Source organism: Hydra vulgaris, chromosome 02 (genome assembly GCF_038396675.1).
Source record: "Hydra vulgaris chromosome 02, alternate assembly HydraT2T_AEP".
NCBI classification, from domain to species: Eukaryota; Metazoa; Cnidaria; class Hydrozoa; order Anthoathecata; family Hydridae; genus Hydra; species Hydra vulgaris.
In genome coordinates, this window is record NC_088921.1 from 2,188,279 (window position 1) to 2,211,334 (window position 23,056).

At 25.1% G+C, this 23,056-nt stretch overlaps 1 protein-coding gene across 1 annotated transcript; it reads right to left on the reverse strand.

Moving 5' to 3' along the window:
• Window positions 1–1,205: 1,205 nt before the first annotated feature.
• LOC136075713 (TNF receptor-associated factor 5-like) lies at window positions 1,206–1,934 on the reverse strand. Its single transcript, XM_065789148.1, has one exon. The coding sequence runs from the start codon at window positions 1,932–1,934 to the stop codon at window positions 1,206–1,208; it is 729 nt and encodes a 242-aa protein (XP_065645220.1).
• Window positions 1,935–23,056: the final 21,122 nt, after the last annotated feature.

A 23,056-nucleotide genomic window follows, 5' to 3' on the forward strand; every position in this document is an offset into this window, starting at 1 on the left:
TAATATAAATTCGTGTTGTTTTATTGACCATTCTATATAATTCATAATCAATTCATGTGAATCAAAAAATAAACCGAGTTCAAGATAATCGTTCTCGCTCCATTCAACAAATAATAAACGATACAACGACATTATAATGTGTCTTTGAAAAATAAAAAACTGTAAATCAGAATTTGGTTCCATAAGACAAACTATGTTTAAATTGTCAGGTAATATGGAAAAATATTTTTCAATTTCTTTGCCGTCAAACCATATAGAGTGACTAATTTCAGTTTTGTTGTAAATTTCTGAAATTTGAAGAGTCAAACAAAACATTTCTTTTATTATTCTTTCTTTGGCTAATAATCTTATACACTTGTCTTTCAAAGTTAATGTTGATTTTCCTAAAAAATGAATTATTTTTTACTACGTGTATCGCATAACAAGAGAGATCGTGAGGAGAATCATAAATGACTTGTTCTTTTTTATTAAACCATATTATTGTTTTATTTTTAAATCCTGTATCTGTTCTATTATCGATTTCATTTGTGAATTGTCTCATACACGTCAATAGTAAAGAGTAATTATCTTCTAGCATCATATTAGGAGTTAAAAGTGAGTTTAAGCTGAATGACATTTTATTAGTTGGCTAAAAAATAAAAAAAATATTTAAAAAAATTTAATGTTTATAAAATTCAAAGAGTTGTTGTTGTTTGGCGTTAATAACTTCACTAGGATAAAAAACTCCTTCAGGCGAATATACATTTGATAATTTTTTAGATTGTTCGTGAGTAGGTCTGCTCTCTTTATAAGTAGGCAAACGTGTGCTCTCTTCATAAGTAGGTAAACGATGAATTTTATTATGATATTTTTTATAAATATCTCTTCGTCCAATAATGTTGCATAATTCCAAAACATAATAAAACTTACTTTCTACACTTTCGTATAGACGACCATTATCGTCTTCAATTATATAGTTTTTTATATATTCCATCACATCAATAGCATCTATTAATTTTACTTTGATTCCAAGTGGTATTTTCATTATATATTTAATATGTCTTACGTTGTCTTTGGTAAGTTCGTCAGCCATTTCTCTTAAATATCTTTCTGGGTTCATTTTTTTAGTTAATCTAAAATTTTATTATATAAAATGATTATAAAAAATATATATAAAGAAAGTTAATACAAAAAACTTAATAATACAAGGATTAAAAAAAAAAAATTTATTCAATAGAAACAGTTATAAATAAAGTGTCATTTATAATATAATGGTTCCGTTCTTCATGATCAATAAAGCAATCAAATCCAACAGCTACATTATACTTTTGGGTTGGTTTTTCAAAACTTCTGGTAGTGTGTCTGTATTGATTTTGTATGGAATTAAATTTCAAATGATTTTCTAACGAGATTGTTTGAGAATAAACTTTATCATTATTTCGTAAAATACAGTTAACTTTTTTATGAAAAGGCCATTTTAAAGCAGCATCATATTCTGTTTGCATCAATCGGAAATAGATGGACATAAAATTTTCTTTCCTATCAAAACCATAAATTTTCATACGATATAAATAACCTTCTGAGGTGTAGATAGGTCTAGAACAATATTCTTCATTAGATAAAAGTCGTAGTTCCATTTGGTCTAATTTAATAATCTGAGTGTCTTTCCACAGATTTTGTGAAATATCCATAGATATTTCATGCTTTTCTTTGTCAAACACATTTTCATAAGTTATTTTTTTCAACTCTAATACTTCATTGTTATTTTCTTGAATCATTTGATTTAATTTTGTAGTTTCATTATCCAGTCTTTTAAATTCACTGTCATCTTGTAGTTTAGTCAAGAAATCTTGATACATTTGATTTAATTTTGCAATTTCATTATCCAGTCTTTTAAATTCGTTATCTTCTAGTTGTTTAGTCAAGATATTTATTTTTTCGTTTATATTTTTCATTGTAACCATGCAATTGTTGGTGGATAATTTTAAATAACTTAAACATTTCTTTTGATCTTCATAAATTTGCCTCTGTGTTTCTTTGTATTGTTGAAAGCATATTGTAACATGTTCTTCGTAATTTTTTTATCGATAGATGTGGAACAAATAAAACATAACTTGGTTTTAGTTTCCAACTCAAATTCGTAATCGCATTCGTGTTCAAGAAGATCTTTTACTTTTTTCTTGCATACAAAACATTCATAAACAAACTTGTTAGACACGCATTCTTGTTGATGATCAATCATTTCTTTCACGGTAAACTCTATTTCACAAAAGCAGCAAGCGTACACGTTATTAGACATTTTTTTATTAGTTACTAAAAAAATTTATTATTTATATAAAAAATATTGATGTAATAATAACAAGTTAATAATTTATAAATTAAACTTTTTTTTTGTTTCTAATAAAAAATTTTCTAAAGCTTCTACGGCTTTGACCATTTCACTGTCATTATAATTTTTTTTTACAACGTTTTTTACTTTTTCCACTTCTTGCCGAATAATGACTATTTTTTGTTTTACTTCTTCATATTCCATTGAGGGATTTGAATTGATTTCATCTATTAATTTTGATGATTTGTACATACTCATTAATAAATGCACAGTTTCGTTTTGAACAAAATCAACAATAACCATTTTTTAAATAATTGCTAAAAAATACAATGCTTATTTAAGAAATTTATAAATAAAAAATATAAAAAAATGATAAGAAGTAAAAGAAAATTATCTATTTCAATAACATCATTGTCTATTTTATTGTCAGTAAATGATATATTTTCAATATTATTATCAGTGTTATAATCTTCTAAAATATCGCCAGGGTACATATCTTCATAATTATTATTTTTCATTAATATTTTTCTAAAATAAATTTATAAAAAAATATTAAAAAATTTTAGGTAATTCGTCCATATTATTTATAACACTATTTATGTAATCCTCTATATTTATATCATTTATATCGTCTATTTCAATGATCTCTTCTTCTAAATTTTCACTTTTTAATTCTTCAAAATCCTTTTCTTGTAATTCTATTTCTTGTAATTGTTCAAAATTTATCGTTTTTTCTAAATGTTCTAAATTTATATTTTCTTGTTTTGATAATGAGAAAAAGTCGTGTAAACATATTGTGAATTCGTTTACATATTCTCCATAGCTATATATAAAAAATTTTATAAAAAAAGTATACAAAAAAAAATTTTTATATAATAAATATTATTAAAAAAATATGCTTACCAACCACAAGCTTTAACAAATTGTTTCATTTTTTTTAATTTAAATATATTAGTTAGCTAAAAAATAAAGTTTTACATCCAATAATTTTTTACAAGATATTTTTCTACTAATACTTTAGTATTATATAAAACATTTAAAAGTTCTTTATTATGTTCTACATCTTGCCAACGTGTTAAACTATAAAATAGTTGTTTTAATGCTTTCTTTCTTGATAAATTTTGTTAAAAATACAACACTAAAATTTTTTGGATTTTATCACACTTTCTAACGTATTTGAAATCGATAGTTTCAATATCTCTTCTTTTAAAATTTAAAAAAATAGCTAATTGCCGCCAACGGTTTTCAACATGTATTGACACATTTTTAATTAATTGTTTTATATTCATACTGTAATTTATATAAAAATTGTATGTAGCATATTAAATAATTATATATTAAAAAAAGAATAAAAAAGACAAAAATATTTAATTCATTATTACAAAAATGTATAAAAAAATACAATATATAAAAAATACAATATACAAATATACAAAAAAATACAATAAAAAAAGCTAATCAATAACTATGATTGGTTCGGGACTCCCTAAAAAAAAAAAAAAAAATGAAAAAAAAAAAAGTAACTTTTTATAAAAAAAAACAAAGTAATAATTTAAATTCGCTTACGTGGAGAATAATGCTGATAAGATCATTGTATTGCTTTTCTTTTTTCCATTTCGTTTAATTGTTGTTCTAAAAGAAAGATTTTTTTTTTTTTGAAAAAAGTTTGTTAGGGTTAGGGTTAGGGTTAGGGTCAGGGTTAGGGTTAGGGTTTTTATTGTAAAACTTTTTTTTCATGACTTTGTTTTTTTTTTTAGCAAAACTAATAAAAAAATGGCTGTAACAAAGATAAGAATATCTAGGTGGAATCTTGAACTTGTAAATAGACAAGTGATGGTATAAAAAAATGAAGAAAAATATATTTTTACCTTTTAAAGCGCTATAGGGTTCGACTACGGCTACAAGTTTTTTTTTGCCATTTTGAATAATAAAATAATCGATTTTATTCTCACTTAAAAATGCATCATATCTAATTTTGTTAATAATTACATACATTTTTTTTGGCTGAAAAAAATAATATTTTTATATTAACTCTAGTTATTTTTAAAAAAAAACGTGTTATTTTATATTATTATAATAATATATATATATAAAATTTCATTTAAATTTAAAAAAATGGTTAAAATAAGGTATACGCCTAGATCAATAAATACTGTAATACAAAATATGGCAAGAACAAAAACAACTGTTCCTAGAAGAAAAAAATCAAGGCATACTCAAACCGTTTTAAAAAAAACAACTACATCAACTCAAACGGGAAGCGAATATTTACCGAGTAATTGCAAAAGAATATTAACATGTTTACAAAGAACAAATAAATTATATAAAGATAATAAAACTAACCGTAAACTTGGAAGAGTGGGTAAAAAAATAAAACGTTGGAAAACGACAAACGAATCGTATATCAATATTAAACATCAATTAAAAGAAGCAAAACGAAGAATAAGAAAACGTTAATATATTTACAAAAAAAAAATATTTACAAAAAGAAAAATCTATATCAATAACTTTAAAAAAATATCGCTTACTTTATTTATGATGAAATCTGGATGTTTTTCTATTTTACTTTCTTCTGTATTTTTTATTGTCTCTGCCTGGTTTCCTTCTTTTTTTTCATTATTTATAAAGTCTTGACTGATATCGTGGTCAAAAAACACAAGATCTTCTTCTATCTCTATAACTTCAATCTCATTTGCTTCCTGTATCTCTGTCAGAATGATTATTGTTTTTTCCATCTCTATCTCATCATCATCCATCGTGATTATTGTTTTTTCCATAGTATTTCTTACAACCTTCATATCGTTTTTAACTCGCGTTCGACCCATTAAGAATAATATTTTATACAGAAAAAAAGTGCGCTTTTTATGTAGAAAATTTAATCTTTACAGATTAAATGTTATGAAAGACAAAGTGATATAACTTTAATAAAATAAAAGAAAGTGCAAAGTCATGTTAGTTAAATTTAGAAAGTTTCAATCGTGCTTTTTAAAAAAGATTAGGTAAAGAATTTTTAATTTAAAATTAAATTTAATTTTAAATTTAACTAAAATAACTAAATTATTAACTAAATTTATTAATAACTAAAGTTTTTAATCGCACTTTTTAAAAAAAAGATTAAGTAATTAAGTAAAAAATTTTTAATTTAAAAAAATGTAGTAAACAACTTTTTAAAATCTCTACGAAGAAAACACTCTGCGAAAAGTGTAAAAACAACATGATAAATAAATTCAAAACTCCATGAACCATCACGTCGACATAGCATAGTGCATTCGCTCGCCGCACTATGTTTCAATCGCCATGTCATTTGACAGTCGTGGGTTCGATTCTCGTTAAAGCTATATCGTGCTGTTCTATGTTAAATCATCAAGTTAAGTAAACTTGGTGCGTATGTCTAGTTAGTTCTATGTTAAATCATCAAGTTGCGTAAACTTGGTGGCGTATGTCTAGTTAGTTCTATGTTAAATCATCAAGTTGATAAAACTTGGTGGTGTATGTGGAGTGTGTAAGAACGAGTGAGCGTACGAGTGTGCAGTAAGCAGGCTAAGGAAATCAGGCAGGACTAAGTAAGTTAAGTAAGGACTAAGTAAGTTAAGTAAGGTTAAGTAAGTAAGATAAAAAACGGCCGTAAAAAAAATAAACACTACAGAAAAACATAAGTAAGTAGGCCTACTAACAGAAAATAAAGACAGAACAAGTAAGGTAGTGTCAGGGTGACACAATGTTTTTTAATTAAAATACATAAAAAAACACAAGTCAAAAAAAATAAAAAATACAAGTCGAAAAAAAAATACAAGTCTTTTTTTTATATCAAGTATTTTTTTATTTACAAGTATTTTTATTAATTATGCGTTTAGACGACGTTGATTTTACAGTTGTTAAAAGAAATTTATTTCCAAAGACAAAAATAAATGATCCTTTTTTTGATTATTATGATAAAAGTTATTTTGATGAAAATAATTTAACAGATCCTAATATAAGCGGATTAAGAACTATAAGACGCAGAAGACATGAAAAAAAAATTAAAAAATGTAAAGCATCAAGTTTGTAGAAAAGGACTCGTATGTTATCGAAATACAAAAACAAAGTATAAAAACAATTAAAAAAATCGTTATTTAGGACGAGTTGTTAAACCGATATATCGTTTTGTTTGGATTGCTGTCGACCATAAAAAACAAAGAAATCAAATTTTTTTAAAAAAATGAGAAAAAGACATTATCTAAAACGTAGTAAAAGATATGTTTTTATACATAAAAAAAGAACATTTCATCCTAGAACTTATCATGCTTTAATTGGGAAAGGAAGAAAACGTTTGCTTAGAAAGCGTGGCAAAAGTTTCCTTGGTAACATATTAGGAGGTATACCTATACTTGGAAGTATTTTTAAAACGGTATTTTAATAGGATTAAAAAAACTACTATAAAAAAGCTAAACTATGTTTCTCATTATAAAAAATGTATTCGCTACAGAAGTGTAAAAAAAGTCATCTTAGAATTCATAACAAAAAATATTGTAAAAGTTGTTTTGGACAAACGTTTTTCAAACATGTAAAAGAAAATTGGAATGATTACATGTTGCTGCTAAAAGAAATCAACAAATATACTCGTTATAGAAATAAAATTAAAAATTTAAAAACTGACACGAGCGAACGAGGAGAATACATATTAATATACGAATTCAAAGATGGAATAGCTGATTACATTACACCTAAAAATGTATCTAACGCATTACAAGTGGGTTCTCTGTTATACAGTTTAAGAAAAGTGTGGAAAGGCAAAAAATCAAACGCTGTTATAAAACCTATTGTTACAAAACCTGTTAACCCTTATATGGGAACTGATAAAGTTTTTGAAGTGTATTAAAAAGACATTTTTGTAAAAAAAAATTATTTAAAATCTTCAACACAATAAACATGTAAAACAAAATAAGTGTTTTCTTTATGTTCGAGTTTTTCTTTTTTATAACGTTTCATTAATACAGTTTTTTTTCCTTTGCAAATCGGACAAAGTATTTCGTGTGTGTTTGTTTTTCCAAATTTTTTTGTTCTTTGGTTAACAATCCATACTTCTTTTTGAAAAACGTGAACTGTACAACATTTCATCAATTCTATATTCTTTCTTTCTTTAAAAATAATAAAGGAAAGTTTTCTATGTCCTTGACACTTTTGACATTTTTCTTCTCTAATGTCTTCCAGGAGTGTGTGCGATGAGCGCTTCATATTTTGTTATATTAAATTTAACATGGCTTGCCTTTTTATTTCTTTTCGAGTCATGATTTCATCGATAAGATTATCTAAAAATTCGTTCATGTGCTGTAATCTCCTGTAGTTATTTAAATAAATTCAATTCATTTCTTCTTGTTGCATTAAAAAATTTTTTTCTTCGTTAACAACAAAAGGAACTGTATTAATATCTAATATGGATAATTTATTCCAAGTGCATTCGTTATTTGTTCTCAATAAACCAGCATCTTTTAAAAAGTTTTTAGTTTTGTTGTTGACAAGAACTTGTTTTCTAAAAATATCATGATCTAAAGGAGTTTGTTTTGTTTTCATAGACAATATGTTTCGATCCAGTCTTTCTTGCTCTCTCATATATAAATGTAAATGCATATCATTTTCAAACAATCGTTTAGCAGTAACATCGAGATATTTAAGTAGTTCTCTTTTAATAAATTGAAAAAATGGACGCAAGTTTATTTGAATTATGTCAGAAGCATGAAGATTTGAAACTTCAAAGAAATAATAATTTAGCAGTCTGCACAATGAAGGTAAATAAATTTGATCATTATATAAAAAATCTTGCGATCTAAACAAGATAGCTAAAAAATAAGCTGCAAATGCACCACATAAACTACTATCATTCCATTGAAAACAAAATTTATTATATGAAACAAAAACATTTTGTTGTCCGGTCATTGCGGTAAATTTTAAAATAAATTTAGTAAACCAATAAAATTCATGATTGTCCGCAGTCCATTCGGTAGGAAAAAGGTGGGTTTGTCGTATATAAGAATTTTTTTCAATTTCATTGTAATTTATATTAACGGTATTTATTTGTACGTTAGTTTTAACTTCTTCTACAGCTTCAAATAAATGTTTATTATATCTTAAATAGGCTGGAATTTGTTGAAGAACGCTTTCTTCTCCTAAACTATCAAAACAAAAAAAATGAGCGTTGTCTATTTTAATTAATACTCTCCAATGTTGACCTTCTTCTTTTGTAGTTTCATTACTGTAAATAATAAAAAAACCATTTTTTTCATATTATTAATAATATGAATATGAGTTTGGGTTTGACTGAGTTCATCAAAAGCATAAACTCCTATAAAATAATTACTAAATTCAGTATTTTTAAAATAACGAGACAAAGAATCATTTGTACACATTATTCTTCTTTTTTTAAACTAAAAAAACTTGTAATAAATACAGTTACAATAGCGTGTCATATGTTTACAAATAAAGTCTTTTTATCGCTTGTTCCATCTTTTATAATTCCTTCAATGTTTCTTTTAACAGATTTCTTTTTTAAAGCACCATCTAGTTTTTCTCTAAGGGATGAGGTATTGTTTTTCTATTAGGGTAGGTATTATTTTTGTTATAAAAGTAACTACGAAGCCGTCAGTTCGATTTCCATCAGTTTGATTAAGAATTTATTTAATATCTTAGCAAATATTTAAATAGCAAAATAAATATTTGCTACTAAAATAAGTATTTTAGTTTTTAGTGGATTGTTTTAAAAATAGTAAATTTAAAAGTCTCTAATAGACTTTTAAATTTACTATTTTTAAAACAATTTTCAATAGAATAATAATTCAATGTTGTTCTTTTAAAATCGAGCACGTTTTGTAGAAATTCAATTGAATCTTTATCTGTATAATGTTCTTCTTCTACATGAACTGACGAAGGTAAAGAATTTCCAGATTTATTTCCTTGATGTTTATATCTTTTAGATACTTCATCTAGCGCGCAAATAGCGCAATTGTTATGAATTTTTTTAACGATGCTATCAACGCAATTCAATTTTTGTAATAAAAAATTTATTAAAAACATCAACTTTTTTCCACCGTTTTATACTTTTTTATTTAATTTATTAAAAGTGTAAGCTTCTTTCTTTAAAAAAAAGTATATTTTTTATTTAGTTGTGGTTATTGGATATCGAATTTATTACTAACGACGAACAACATGTCTGGGGAAAAACATTATGTGAGAGAAGTTTCTTTACGGTCTTTTAACGACAAACAATATTTCATACGCAATGTATACCTTGTGCAAAATGGGAAAATTTAGCCGAAAAATTTAAAAAAACCTATAATTTTTGTCTCCATAATATCCATGGTTTACCTTTCAAACCGAGCTTCAAAGTGACATCCGAAATTGTATTTTGTGTTGACATAATAAACTACTTTGAACAGCAGTTTAAGAAATATAGATATAATATTGTGTTTTACATAGGAGGTGAAATTAAAAAAATGTTATATTATATATCGTGATATGAAAAATAAGGTTTTGGTAAACACGAAGGATATTGGTTCTCCAATATTTTACAATTTTTTTTCAAGTCATCGCATTCCCATTTGTCAGTTATTAACGGAAACAAAAAATAATATTTGAAAGATAATTTGAGTATACTTTTTCACGAACAGCATTTATCTTGATTTTTTCTTGTTGTTCTGTAATATTGTTTATAAATTTTAATAAAATGATCCCATTTTTTTTTATAATGTTCGTAATGTTGTTCATTTGTTTTTGTAATATTTAAAAAATCACGATTTATCATTTGACATATTTCGTACATGTTTTTTCGCCATGTTTCTGATTGTTCTGCAAAATTAACATAATTGCGTGTTTATTTTTCAAATAAATTGAGATGGTTTTCGTAATCTTTGGTAATAAAAATCAACAAATATAATATAAACAACAAATATAATACAAATCAACGAGGTGTTCTTCTGGTAAATTTAACTCTAAATCCCATTTTTTTAAATAAGAAAATATAATATCTTGCCAATCTTCATATGTATTATTTAAATGATGAAATTCATATAATGGAGGACGTAATTCGTTATCAGGATAACAATGTAAAACTGCTTTAAGCAGACTTTCATCAAGAAATTAAAAGACAAGTTTTTTATAACGAAACAGGTTTTTTTTAATTCATTAAAAAAAATTTACAAAAAAAAAACTATTCTTCATCTTCTTCAGTCTTTACTTTTTTAATTTCGTTTGTTTCTTTGTCAGCTAGATCTTGAGCAGCTCGTTTCAAGTTTGGATTTAAACTTTTGCTTTGACCGTTTTTATTTATTGTGGAAATCATAGGAGGTTCTAAAAATAAATATCTTTGGTACTCAGATGTAAAGATGACATCGTCTTCTTTTGATATGCGAATCGTAAAACCATCAAAAGCTGCGTTTTTTAATATTCCACTGATACTATAATGAAAACAATATGCTTTGTTTTGAGCATTTTTTGATTCGGATAACAAAGATTCCAAAACTTTTTCGGTAACTTTGGTTTTTGATACTTTAATTCTACTTTAATAAGATAGGATAAGTAATATTTGATTCTTTGCTCGAAGACTTAATTTTTTTTAGATAAAAGATGTCAGACATTAAAATCAATATTATAGAAAAACGAGATTGGAATTTATAAAAAAAAAAATTTTTTTTTGAGAACCGAGATTGTTAAACACGTATAACTCAGAAAACTATGATAAAATTTGGAAAAAGATGTGAAAACTTTATTTTTTCATTTATAGATTGGTTCAGAGTTTGATACGATGATATCTTTTTACCTTTACTAAACTTAAACTTTTTAATAGATCTTTGAACAAAGAAAAAATAAATAGATTTGATTATTATGAAAATTAGTTTTGGCATTGTTTTGAATGCAATAATAAATTTTTATTTTGTTTTCGTTTGTTTTTATTGTTTTCAAAGTTTTGTTTTAATTGTAATAATATACATAAAAGAAAAAGAAACCAAGTAGTGTATAGTTTGTTTGAAAAAGAATATCATTGTATATAATTTTTATTAGATTAATTAAAATAAGAGATACAAAAAATTAGTCTTTTTATGCTACAAGAGGTAGTGCTGGGTTTGATTTAAGAAGTACAAAAAATCATATATTGAAACTACATGAACGCGTTTCAGTATCAACAGGTGTTTTTATTAATAAAATGGATGAAAATATTTACCGGCAAATTTCATCAAAATCGGGTATAGCTTTAACCAATGGAGTCGAAGTATTGAATGTTCCAGGAGTTATTGATAGCGATTATAAAGACGAAATTAAAGTGATTCTTTACAACACATCAAAAGAAGATTATATTATTGGCCAAATAACATTTATAGTAGTACTAAAAGCACAAAAAATAGTTACCGATATTATAGGTTGTAGTTGTCATAAAACTACCATTTTAATGATTAAAGATTGTAAAAGAACGAGTGGATTTGGTTCTACTGGAAAATAGTTTTTTTGTATATTTTTTTGTTTTTTAGACAAGTAATAAAAAATGGGTAAAACTATAAAGGAAAATAAAAAAAGAAGATTTGACACCTTATAATTCTACTGTCGAGATTGCGACTAATAATGTTTCGGGTTTATTGAGTAATTTATTAACAGCTGCTGTTCATTAAAAAATAAAAGATTGAAATTTACGTGTTGGAAATTTAGAAGAAATTGATTATTTAGAACAATCAGGACAAAAATTATGGATACTTGGAAATATCAATGAAAGATTAAAAGAGGCTGAGAAAATAGCTTACTTTAGTAGTCCATTTTATTTTAAGCTTTACAAGTTTTTGATGAAGTAATATTTAGATTATCAAACAAAAGAGAGCGAAGAAAAATATGTTGGTTTGTTTATGGTTTTGGAGTCAACTCAACCTGATGCTCTTTTAAAATGGCCTTTTTCAGGAAAATTTATAAAATTAAAAATTTGTGGTCCTGATGGAATAAAATGTGAAAAAAATTTTATCACGGATGAAAGTAAACCCTTTCAACGTCCAAAAAATGATGCTTTCAATGAAGCTTTTGGTTTTACTAAATTTATGAAAAGAACTGAACTCGATAAATATATTATAGAAAACACTTTATATATTAAATGTAGAATTGAATAACTTTTTTTAGCAAATTAATAAAAAATATGTCTAATACAAAACCAAAGAAATGTTGGTGGAATCTTGAACTTTTGAATAGACAAGTGTATCACTCTTTTAACAGTATTAAAATATTTTTGGATCGAGATTTTAAAAAAGTGAATATGGCTGGTTGTGATGTAAATATAGAAACTTTAGAAGCAATTTTTGTTATGGCGAGAGAAGTTCATAAACATTTTTAAAGAAAGGAAAAAAGTTTTTTTAGTATCAACAAAGCAAGTTTAAATGCTTTATTAAAAGCTTTGTGTAGTTTAATTGTCAAATCAAATAAAAGATGCGTTGATATTGAAAAATGTTTGCAAAGTTTACAAATCAAAGAAGAGCAAAAAAAAATAATAAAGTTAAAATCTGAAGAAAAAGTAAAAAATCGAGATAGCGACAATTAATAAAATTTGATTGTAAACAATGAAGAGGAGAGCGATGATGATATTTTAGTTGAAGATAAAAATTTAAAAGAAAAAGCAAAAAGATATTTAACAATATATAAAAGTTTTCAAAAACTATTAACTTTTATTATGAATCATATTGAAAAATTCTTATTAAAATTTAAAATATTATTTTTAGCCAACTAATAAATGGGTACAAATAGTATAGAAACTAGTTGGGAAATTATTTATCTTATCGATTTGGTACAGTTTAGAAAAATAAAGCATCTACATTTTTTTATTATCACTCTTTATTCTTGCGAACCTAATAATCTACTTGTCGTTTTTGATTATATGAAGAATATCAATTCAGTATAGACTCGTACGATCCATACGTAATAGAAGCCTATATAACCATCTTCAATGACATTAACGAATCTAACAAATCACTTTTGTCAAATTAAAAAATATAATGAAACTGTAATTTGTTGTGATATTGAGAGAAAAACAAGCTGCAATTGTTAAGACTTTAAAATTTTTAAGAGAAGAGTTCATAAATTTATTAAATTTTACACATAATAATACGATGAATAATATGTTTGAAGAATTAGAAATAGGGTTTTAGTATAACATTTTATTAATTGTTTTTTCAGTCAACTAATAATTAAATGGATTAAGATCTTCATCAAATCAATGAAATGCAAGATTATCATCGATTTCCACTTCAACCCTGCTCGAATTGTAGTTACGATGCTAATGATCGTGATAAATGGCATACATTATATGAATTCTCTCCAGTATTACATCTTCATTTTGATACTTTAGATCGATTTATACGACTAGGTAAAAAGCAAGAAGGAATTTTAACTATAATGGAAAAGGAAAATAGATGGTTATTGAGAATGCCGGTGATAATTCAAATATCAAATGTATACATGAAATCTCTTATAAGAGTTATTTTTGCATATGATTATTATGAGTACTATTGCTATTGAAGAACACGAAATGATTGGTAATGAAGAAAAGAAAGAATACAATAATAGAGATGATGCAATGGTCATGTTTTTAAATTCTCATTACCCTGATTTTCAAAAATAATAAAAAGGGTTTTTTTACATGACAAAAAATGAACAACGTTTAAATTTGAAAAAAATTATCAAAAATGAATTTATTTTTATATTTAATTATATTGTAAGTTTGTAAAATTGTTTTTGTAATTTAGTCAACTAATAATTTTGAGTGGTGTATGGACAAAATTCAATCGTAGTTATCCTGATATTGATGAAGAATTTCAAATATTAAAAGATTTTATTAAATATGGTCTTCATCGAGATCAAGTCAATCATACTTTTAGTAAACTAAATGAATTAATACGAATAAATGCTCAAACTAATCGTTCTAGAGATCGAAATGAAACCTTGAATGTTTTTATGAAAGCAATTTCAAATATGGTTATGAAAAGTAACACAGCCGTTGGTAATATTGAAAAATTGATAGAAAAAGAAAAGGAAAAAGAGAGATATATGGCCATGATTTCGTTTTAAGAAGAAAATTATCCCGAATTTCATAAAGACAAAATAAAAGAGTTTCATTTTAAAAGCAAAAATGAGAAACTTCTAAGATTAAAATATGATTAAAGACAATTTTTTAATTTTGCTTAGTTATTTAACATATGTGTCTATTACTCAAAAATAATTTTTTTTAGTATTACATTAAAAAATGGAAAATGGTGATGATATTTTATTAAAAGCTGCAAATAAACTTGAATTAACTTTAGAAACACTTTCCGCTGTTGATTTTTTAGGACTTTGTAAATGCAATTCTGACGAACCTTGTTTTCAATGTAAAGAATATACTCGAGAAATTTGTGAACTTTCAATTCAAGGTGATATCAAAACAAAACTTCTAGAAATATCAACTTATATGTGGGTTCGGGAAAAATGAATAAAACATTGTAATTTTTTCATTGTAAAATTTTTAGATTACATAATAAAAAAATGGAAACAAGCGATGAGTATTTTGATCAATGTTGCTTGAGCAATGTTTTATTAAAAAGTGCTGCTTGTTTTGATACGACTGGAGAAATACGCTCGACTATGCAAACTATGGATTTATTTAATCGCGATAACTGCAATAGTGGTAATCTTTGTTTACGTTGCAAAAAAAATTTTGACAAAGTGTGTAAATTTATACGTGAAAACGATATCAAGATAAAATAACTTAATCAGTTTAGAAATTTAATAATTTTATAAAAAAAACATTGTAAAAATTTTTTTATAAACCATTTAAAATAAATTTATCAATTAAAAATTTAAGGTAAAGACTTTTTACCTGTCATAAAATATATTTTATTTGTTGTATTTTTTCAGATTTCATAACAAAAAATTGGAAATGAGTGATGAGCAAGTTGAAAAAATTTTTATCAATGTTTTACTAAAAACTGCTATCAGTATTGATACGAGTGGAGAAATACGGTCAGCTATCGAATTTATGGATTTTTGTAATTGCGATGTTAATAATCTTTGTTTGTGTTGCAATTAATATAAAAAAGAAGTGTGCAAATATATAGACGATAACAATATAAAGACAAAGATTATGGAAATATTATTTGAAATTTATGATCGAAAATATAAAGATATTAATTCTTTAAAAGGATGTGAATGTAAACCAGAAGACCATTGTTTATATTGTTTAGAACGATCTCAAAATAATTATAAAGCTTTAAGAATAAACCCATATGTCAATTTACTTATTTATTTGAATAAAAAAATTTTTTTTTTAGATTAAATAATAAAAAATGCAATTAACAGAAGATGATTTAAATTTATTAATGGAGGCTAAACAAATATACAATCAGAAACATTCTGCTACTTTGAAAATTATTTGAAAACATACCATCACATCTCGAAAAATTTTATGTAATAGTTGTTGTTGGTCAAATCGGGATTACGATTAGGAAGATTTTTTTAATGATAATATGAAGCACATGAATATACCAGTTATTCTTATTCTAATGACGTTTCAATATATTGAAAAACATTATTACGTGTATTTAAATTAGAATTTTGACTCATTTTATCATTTTTATCAAAATTTATCTAAAGAAGATTTGCTAAAACATGTAAAACAAATATGTTTAGAGATTAAAAATTGTAAACAATTTTTTAATGATTGTGAAGATTTTCAACGTGATGAAGTTTATAAACGAAATTTTTTATTTATTTATTGTGATAGATGTTTTGAACAAGTGGAAAAATAATTTTTAAAATGTTATTTTTTTTCAGATGAATATAATAAGACAAAAACAAAATAAAGAATTGCTTTGTAAAATAATAAAAATGAATCAGAGTTTAACGAATGTGGAAGTACTTGATGAGGAAGAAATTGAAAAATTGGATTTTTTATTAAATAATAATAATGACAATGATTTCTTATTTAAATTACGAATAGATTTAAAACTTGTATATATGGTTTGGTTTATTAAATACGCTTATTTGTATATTTATTCTGATTAAAAAGTTTTTTTTTCAGCAAAAAAATTAAAAAAATGTTATCTTTACAACAACACAAAACTTTTCAATGGCTTGATGAAGGATTTAATTTTTTTATTACTGGAGGAGCTGGTTGTGGTAAAAGTCATTTAGTTAAAGAAATTGCTCAAAGTGATCAAATTTATAAAGTCATACATATTACAGCGAATACAGGAAAAGCAGCTCATTTATTAAATGGTATGACTATACATGCTTTTGCAGGTATTGAAACTGGCGTAAAAGATTTAGATTATTATTTATTACATATGCATCCCGATGTAAAAAAAACGATGGTTAGAAACTGACGTTTTAATAATTGATGAAATTTCAATGATTAATTCAAAAACTTTTGATTTGTTACATTTGTTAGCTTGTAAAATAAAACAATGCAATGATGAACTTTTAGGAGGTATACAAGTTATTGCTTGTGGAGATTTTCTTCAATTACTACCAGTCAAAGAAAATATTGTTTTTAAATCTCAAATAGGCAACAATATATGACTAACGTTCTTGTTTTATCAGAATGCTTTAGACAAGAAGAAGATGAAAAGTTTTTTAACGCTTTAAATGAAATACGATTTGGTAAAGTCTCAGATCAAACTGTTGATTTTTTAATGACTCGCCATTTTGAAAAAGATGAAAATATTAATGTTAAACTTACAAGATTATTTTTTAAAATTTTTAAAGTAGATTATTATAACTCTATTAAAATGAATGAAATAAAAGAAGAAGAACGTTGGTTTCATTCTAAAGATGTTATAAAAAATTCAAATATAAATTTTACATTTCAAATTCCTTCAGCTATTAATATTAAAATCAACGCTATTGTGATGTTGGTAAGAAATATTAACTTAGAAGAAGGTTTATGAACGGCACAGTTGGTATAGTTAGTTTAATTGAAAATAACGCTGTTTGGGTTATTATGAATGGAAAAGAAGTTAAAATTGAATTGGTAAAAGGAGATATTTTGGATTGTTCTCATAATGTTGTAGCTTCAAGAGTGGGTTTACCATTACGATTAGCTTTTGCTTTTACAGTACACAAAGCTCAAGGAAGCACAATGAAAAAAATCGTTCTTAATTTTAATTCTAACGCTTTTAATAATTCACTTTATTATGTATCTTTATCATGAGTTTGTAATATTAATCATCTTTATATTATTCATAAAAATATAACAGAACTTCGAATGTTTAAAAATATAATTATTAATAAAGATGTAAAAGAATTTCATATAAAACATATTAAATTTCTTTTTTAGTAAAAAAAAAAAAAGAATTTCAAGTAAAAAACAGAGGAAAATAAATTTAGTAACAACAGTATCTACAGAGAACATTTCTATGATATAAAAGATTATTATAAAGATGAATATGTAGTTGAAGAATTGGAACTCAATGCAGAAATTCAAAGTCCAGACGAAATTGTTCATCATGTGGAACAAAAAACTTAAGAAGGATTTGAAGTTGAAATGAAAAACGCTAGTACTTTTGATAATTTGTTTCAAAAATTTTTAATTGGTTATAACATTGTTACTTTATGCGCAAAATCAATAGAAGATGGTTATAGTAAAATAATTAAATGTTGTTACAATTCTCTTGTTTATTTTATAAAATCTTAAGAAGGACCAGTGAATTTACGTTTTAGTTAAGATTGTAATCTTCGAGGAGTTTTTAACATTTTTGAAAACGATAGTGGATGTAAATTGATACGCTTATGTAATTTAAGGTCAAGTCTCTAAGTAATTTAACTGAAAGATCAATGATGAGATTACAAAATTACGAACTTTATGGATATAAAAGAAAAACTAAAATGAGTGAAATCAAAAGACGAAATCAAAAAAAAGAAATAAAGTCAATGAAACAATTATAAAAAACTCAAAAAGAACGAGGAATGGTTACAAAAAAAAGAGAAACACAACGAGAAACACAAAGAGTTATAAAAAAAATCAAAGAAAAATTTTATACAGAAAAGAACAAAAAAACGTCAAAGAAATTGATGTAGGCGGATGGTTTGGAGAATGGTATAGACCACATCATTTAACACAATGGAAAAAAACAGAAAAAGGTCTCTCTTATACCAAATTATCCTATGAACAAAAAAGAAAAATGTTATTAGATTATAGTATTTTGTTTGAACCTGGTTTATGCTTTTATTCTGCTTTTCTTATATCTTTGCTAGCTCGAGAATGGAATGTTTGCACTATTAAAGAATGGAATCAAATTATTTTGGAAAAAAATAATGTCGATACACAATCTAAAGAAAATATTTTACAACCTTTTTGAAAATCACGAAGAAAAAAATATTATGGCTTGGAGAAATACATTACAGGAATTGAAACAAAAATCTAAAAATATATCTGTTCAAACTTTACGAGATTTGTGTCAATCTTTTGTTCACGAAAGCACTTTTGATCGTGTCAGTGTTAAAATTTTTCAATCAATAAAAACTATCAAAACGTGCGATTATTACATTCTAAATTAAAGTTGCAATATAAAACTAACATTAACGAATTGTTAAAAGTAGTATATGAAAGTGCAAATATTACTAAAGATGATCAAGGTTCACAAAGAGTGTTTATTAATGACGAAGAAAAAAAGAAAGATAACGAACGTAGAAAAACAATTAATACTATAAAAATATGCATTTTTGAAAAATACAGTTCTTTACACGCTGTCAGCTTGTTGAATTAAAAATTTTCAATCCTTCATTCTTTTTTCTTGTGTCTGCGTGGACTTTTTCAATGTAGTGAATGTGGACAAAAGTTTACTCACCCTAAGCATAAATGTGAAGGATATTATAAACCTAATGAATTTACATACTGGGATGTAATCACTCATTATAATCCTCAAAAAGCCATTAGAGATATATTTCCTTTTTTTATATAATGGGAACAATAAAATCAATATAATGTAAATTTAGAATACTTAAAATGGAATTAAGAGTTTATGATTTGATTGCTTTAGCAGACACATTGCTTTGTTTTGTTTATGAAATTTGTTTACCTCGTTTCGGAAATTTAAATATAACAACATAAGAAAAAAATTTAATATGGAAAGAAGAAATTCCTTAATGTACTATTGCAGATATCCTGTAGATAAAATTCGTTATTCTGATATTTATAAAAATAAATTTTCTTGCATGACTCTTCAAGAAATAGAAACATTAAATCACAACCAATTTTGTTTTTATGATGACAAACGCATTCAAGTTGTTAATATGATTTTTCAAAGAGTAGGTTATTTGGAATTGTTCATGTTAAACTCTGAAGTTCAAAATTATTTGTTAACCAATGATTCTGATACAATAAAAAAAGATTTATTTAAAGTTTCAACTTTATATTACATTTGTTGTAGATGGTGGGAAAAATTTGAACACATGACTGCTACTAATGGTTTGTTAAGTGATTATGTCAGAATAAACACTTTAGATCTAGTCCGTTATATGGAAGAACTAGCTCCACTTATCATGACTTATAAACAAATACGAACATGGTTTGAAAATGGTCCCATTGAATTGTTGGAAGATCAATATTTTTTAATAAATATGTTTCGTTAATGCATCAACGAAGTTTACGTTCCATGGAGTTATCAATACGGAGAAACAAGCAAAGATCCTATTACCTTTTTATATCTTATGAATAAATTAGATCAACCTTCGCACAAGTTATGGTTTTGTTCCATGTTGACATCTTTTAATAATAAATAAAAAAAAGCAGCAAATGAAAGAAATTAGACAAGATGAAAAAAACAGACAAGAATACAGGACAAATATACGGTTTAGCACACGATTATTGCAATAAAAATTTAGGACGATATAGTCATCATATATCTTGTCTTGTTTTTGCTCACAACGCTTTTTTTGATAACTGTATTATGATTGTAGACGGTTTAAAAAAAATTTTAGATGCAACGTTATACGGTCATTTGGCTGAATTCAAAGAAAAACTATTTAACGCTTTTATAAAATATAGCAGCATGGAAGATGTTTTTGTTATATCCAAAAATGTAAACAAAGATAATATCATTTGTATAGGAAAACATATTACAATTGTAGACAGTTTGCAAATTTTAAATTGCTCCTTTGAACAAACCAGAAGGATGTTGTCAAAAAAGGCTCAAAATCAAATTGTAAAAAGCATGTTGCATTATGTACAACCGTTTCATCCTGAAATAATTATTTAATTCATAACGAAAAATTTAAAAATTATTTTATTAAAAAAAAGCAATTTCCTTATTCGCAAATAACAGACGAACTCTAAACATTGAATATAAAAATATTTCACCTGTTGAAATATTCGCTCAAAATGATTTGATAAAATCCAAAAATTTACAAGAAGAAATTAAAAAAATAAAGGAAGCCTATGAAGGTATTAAAAAAATTGTGGCATTTTTTAAATTTAAAAACTTTAAATCTTTATTACACATTTATACTGTTTTAGATACAGTAAGTTTGGGATCTGTAATGATTGATTTTGATGAAAGAACATTTGAATTTACTAAATTTCATATTATAAACCATGTCAGTATTTATTGTTATAGAAGTAAACTTAATTATACTAAAAGTTTAATTCCAATTCCATATCCAACAACAGACAAACATTAAAAAATAATTGAAAAAAGTATTAGAGGTGGTAGTCAACCAATGGCACACAAAATCATGCTATTGATACAGATTACATTGAACCTAAAATAAAAGAACTTGAATTAAATGATAAATTAAAAGGTTGCTTTTATTTATGGATAAAACGGTCAATATGGCGGATCTCAATTAAAACCTTTACCTTTTCATATGAAGTATTCCTTTGATTTGGAACGCGTAACTTTAGAGGATGTTATTTAAAAATATCATCGTTTCAACTTGAACGGTTTTTCAACAAGTGCTCTCATTTATTGTCAAATTGCCATGAAGCCAGAATACCAAGGTAAAGTGGGAGGTTTTTTACCTATGGTAGTAAAAGAAATTATATCAATGCAAAATTATTCGCTCACTGAAATTGTATCTAAACGATATTTTTAAAAAATGGCAAATATAAAATAGAAAAGGACAAAATTAATAAATTAGTAATGAAACTATGTTCGGATGAAACAAGTAAATTTTTAGACACTTTAATATACTTAACAACGTGTTGTGGATTTATAAAGTATTACCCATTTGGCGTTATCCTTTTTCGCAAAAAATGGTCAGAGAAAATATAGAAAAAAGAAAAGAAGCCATCAAAAAAGGTGATAAAGTAGTAGACGCGTCTTGCAAATTGCAAATTAACGGTGATTACGGCACATTAAGTCAACAGATTGCACAAAAATTAAATGCCGTTTTTATGAACCACGAAGAAAAAGCTTTTTAAAACATCATTGAAAATTTTTAAAATATTCGAAATGTTTTAATTCGAGAAGGACAGAGTGAAGAAAATATAAAAATGTTATTTCCTTTGGATTTTTAAAATTTATTATAAAGCGATCAAATTTATATTAGTGTAGAATAAGAAAGATATATTGGACGTTTGTAAAAAAAAGTATGCGTGGATTATTACGAGACACCTCAATTTAATTACGAAGATTATTTTAAATAAAAACTTTTGAATTCCATCACAGACGTCAAAACCAAAAGTATTTTATTTCACGATAGAAACAATCATCAAGAAATAAAAGATATTTTTGAACTTTAAAAAACAAACAATCATAAAATGCTCTCATCTTAACTACGAGCGAGAAATGTAAATTAATTAATAAATCTTTAAGTTTTTTATCTTAATTTTATCTTATGCTAAATTAAACAATGGACATTTTAGTTGGGAATTGGGTGAAGTGTTACGATATTATAATGCTGAAAAACATTTAATAGTAACAGATACAGATTCTGGTTGTTTTTTTATCACCCAAAAAAAAGATGAAGATGATTTTTTGTGTAAAAGTATAATCTTTCGTTTCAAAGTAGAGCAATGGATTTATTTTTCAAAAATTGGACAACATTGGATGGATTATTCTAATTATAAAAAAACACATTATTTATATTCAGATCTTTATGCTAAAGAAACGGATCATTTCCAAAACGAAATACCTCCACCACCCTATATAGTACAAGCTTTTGCAATGGGACCTAAATGTTATAGCGTTCACAGCATAAACGGAGAAGAGGAAGAAAATTATTATAAAAATAGAGCTAAAGGACTACCCAATTCTAAATTATTAGTGTCAAATTATGTCAACGGTTTTGATACTTTTGCAGCCAAAAGATTGTTTACAGAAGTACCTTATCTATATGGTTAAAGAAAAACAACCTATTGAACAAAACAGAATGAGTATTAATTATAAACAAGTCAAAATTGAAACACACGTTATTGATTTTTTAAAAAAATTTACACAAAAAAATTATGTTTTTGACGATGGAGTAATGACTGAAATTCGAGACCATTATCGATTAAACGCTATTCGAGAAGCCGATTCAAAAGTTTTACCTGATCTCGAAAAGTTTTGCAGTGATGAACATATACAAACATTACTAGAAATTGAAAAAAACATTATAAAAGAATCCGAACGTTATAATACAATGTCAACGTTTAATTGTGAAGTTTTAATACCTTTATTATGTGATTATAAAAAAAATATAAATTTGTAAAAATCTTAACTTGCAAAAAAAAATGTTTCATTGATTATTATTGAATATAGTACTTTATAATTGTTTTTTTAAGAAAAATAAAAAAAA

Bases quoted from the DNA above. Each gene is read 5' to 3' on its own strand.
- LOC136075713 (XM_065789148.1), bottom strand. From the start codon at position 1,934: ATGAAAAATATAAACGAAAAAATAAATATCTTGACTAAACAACTAGAA.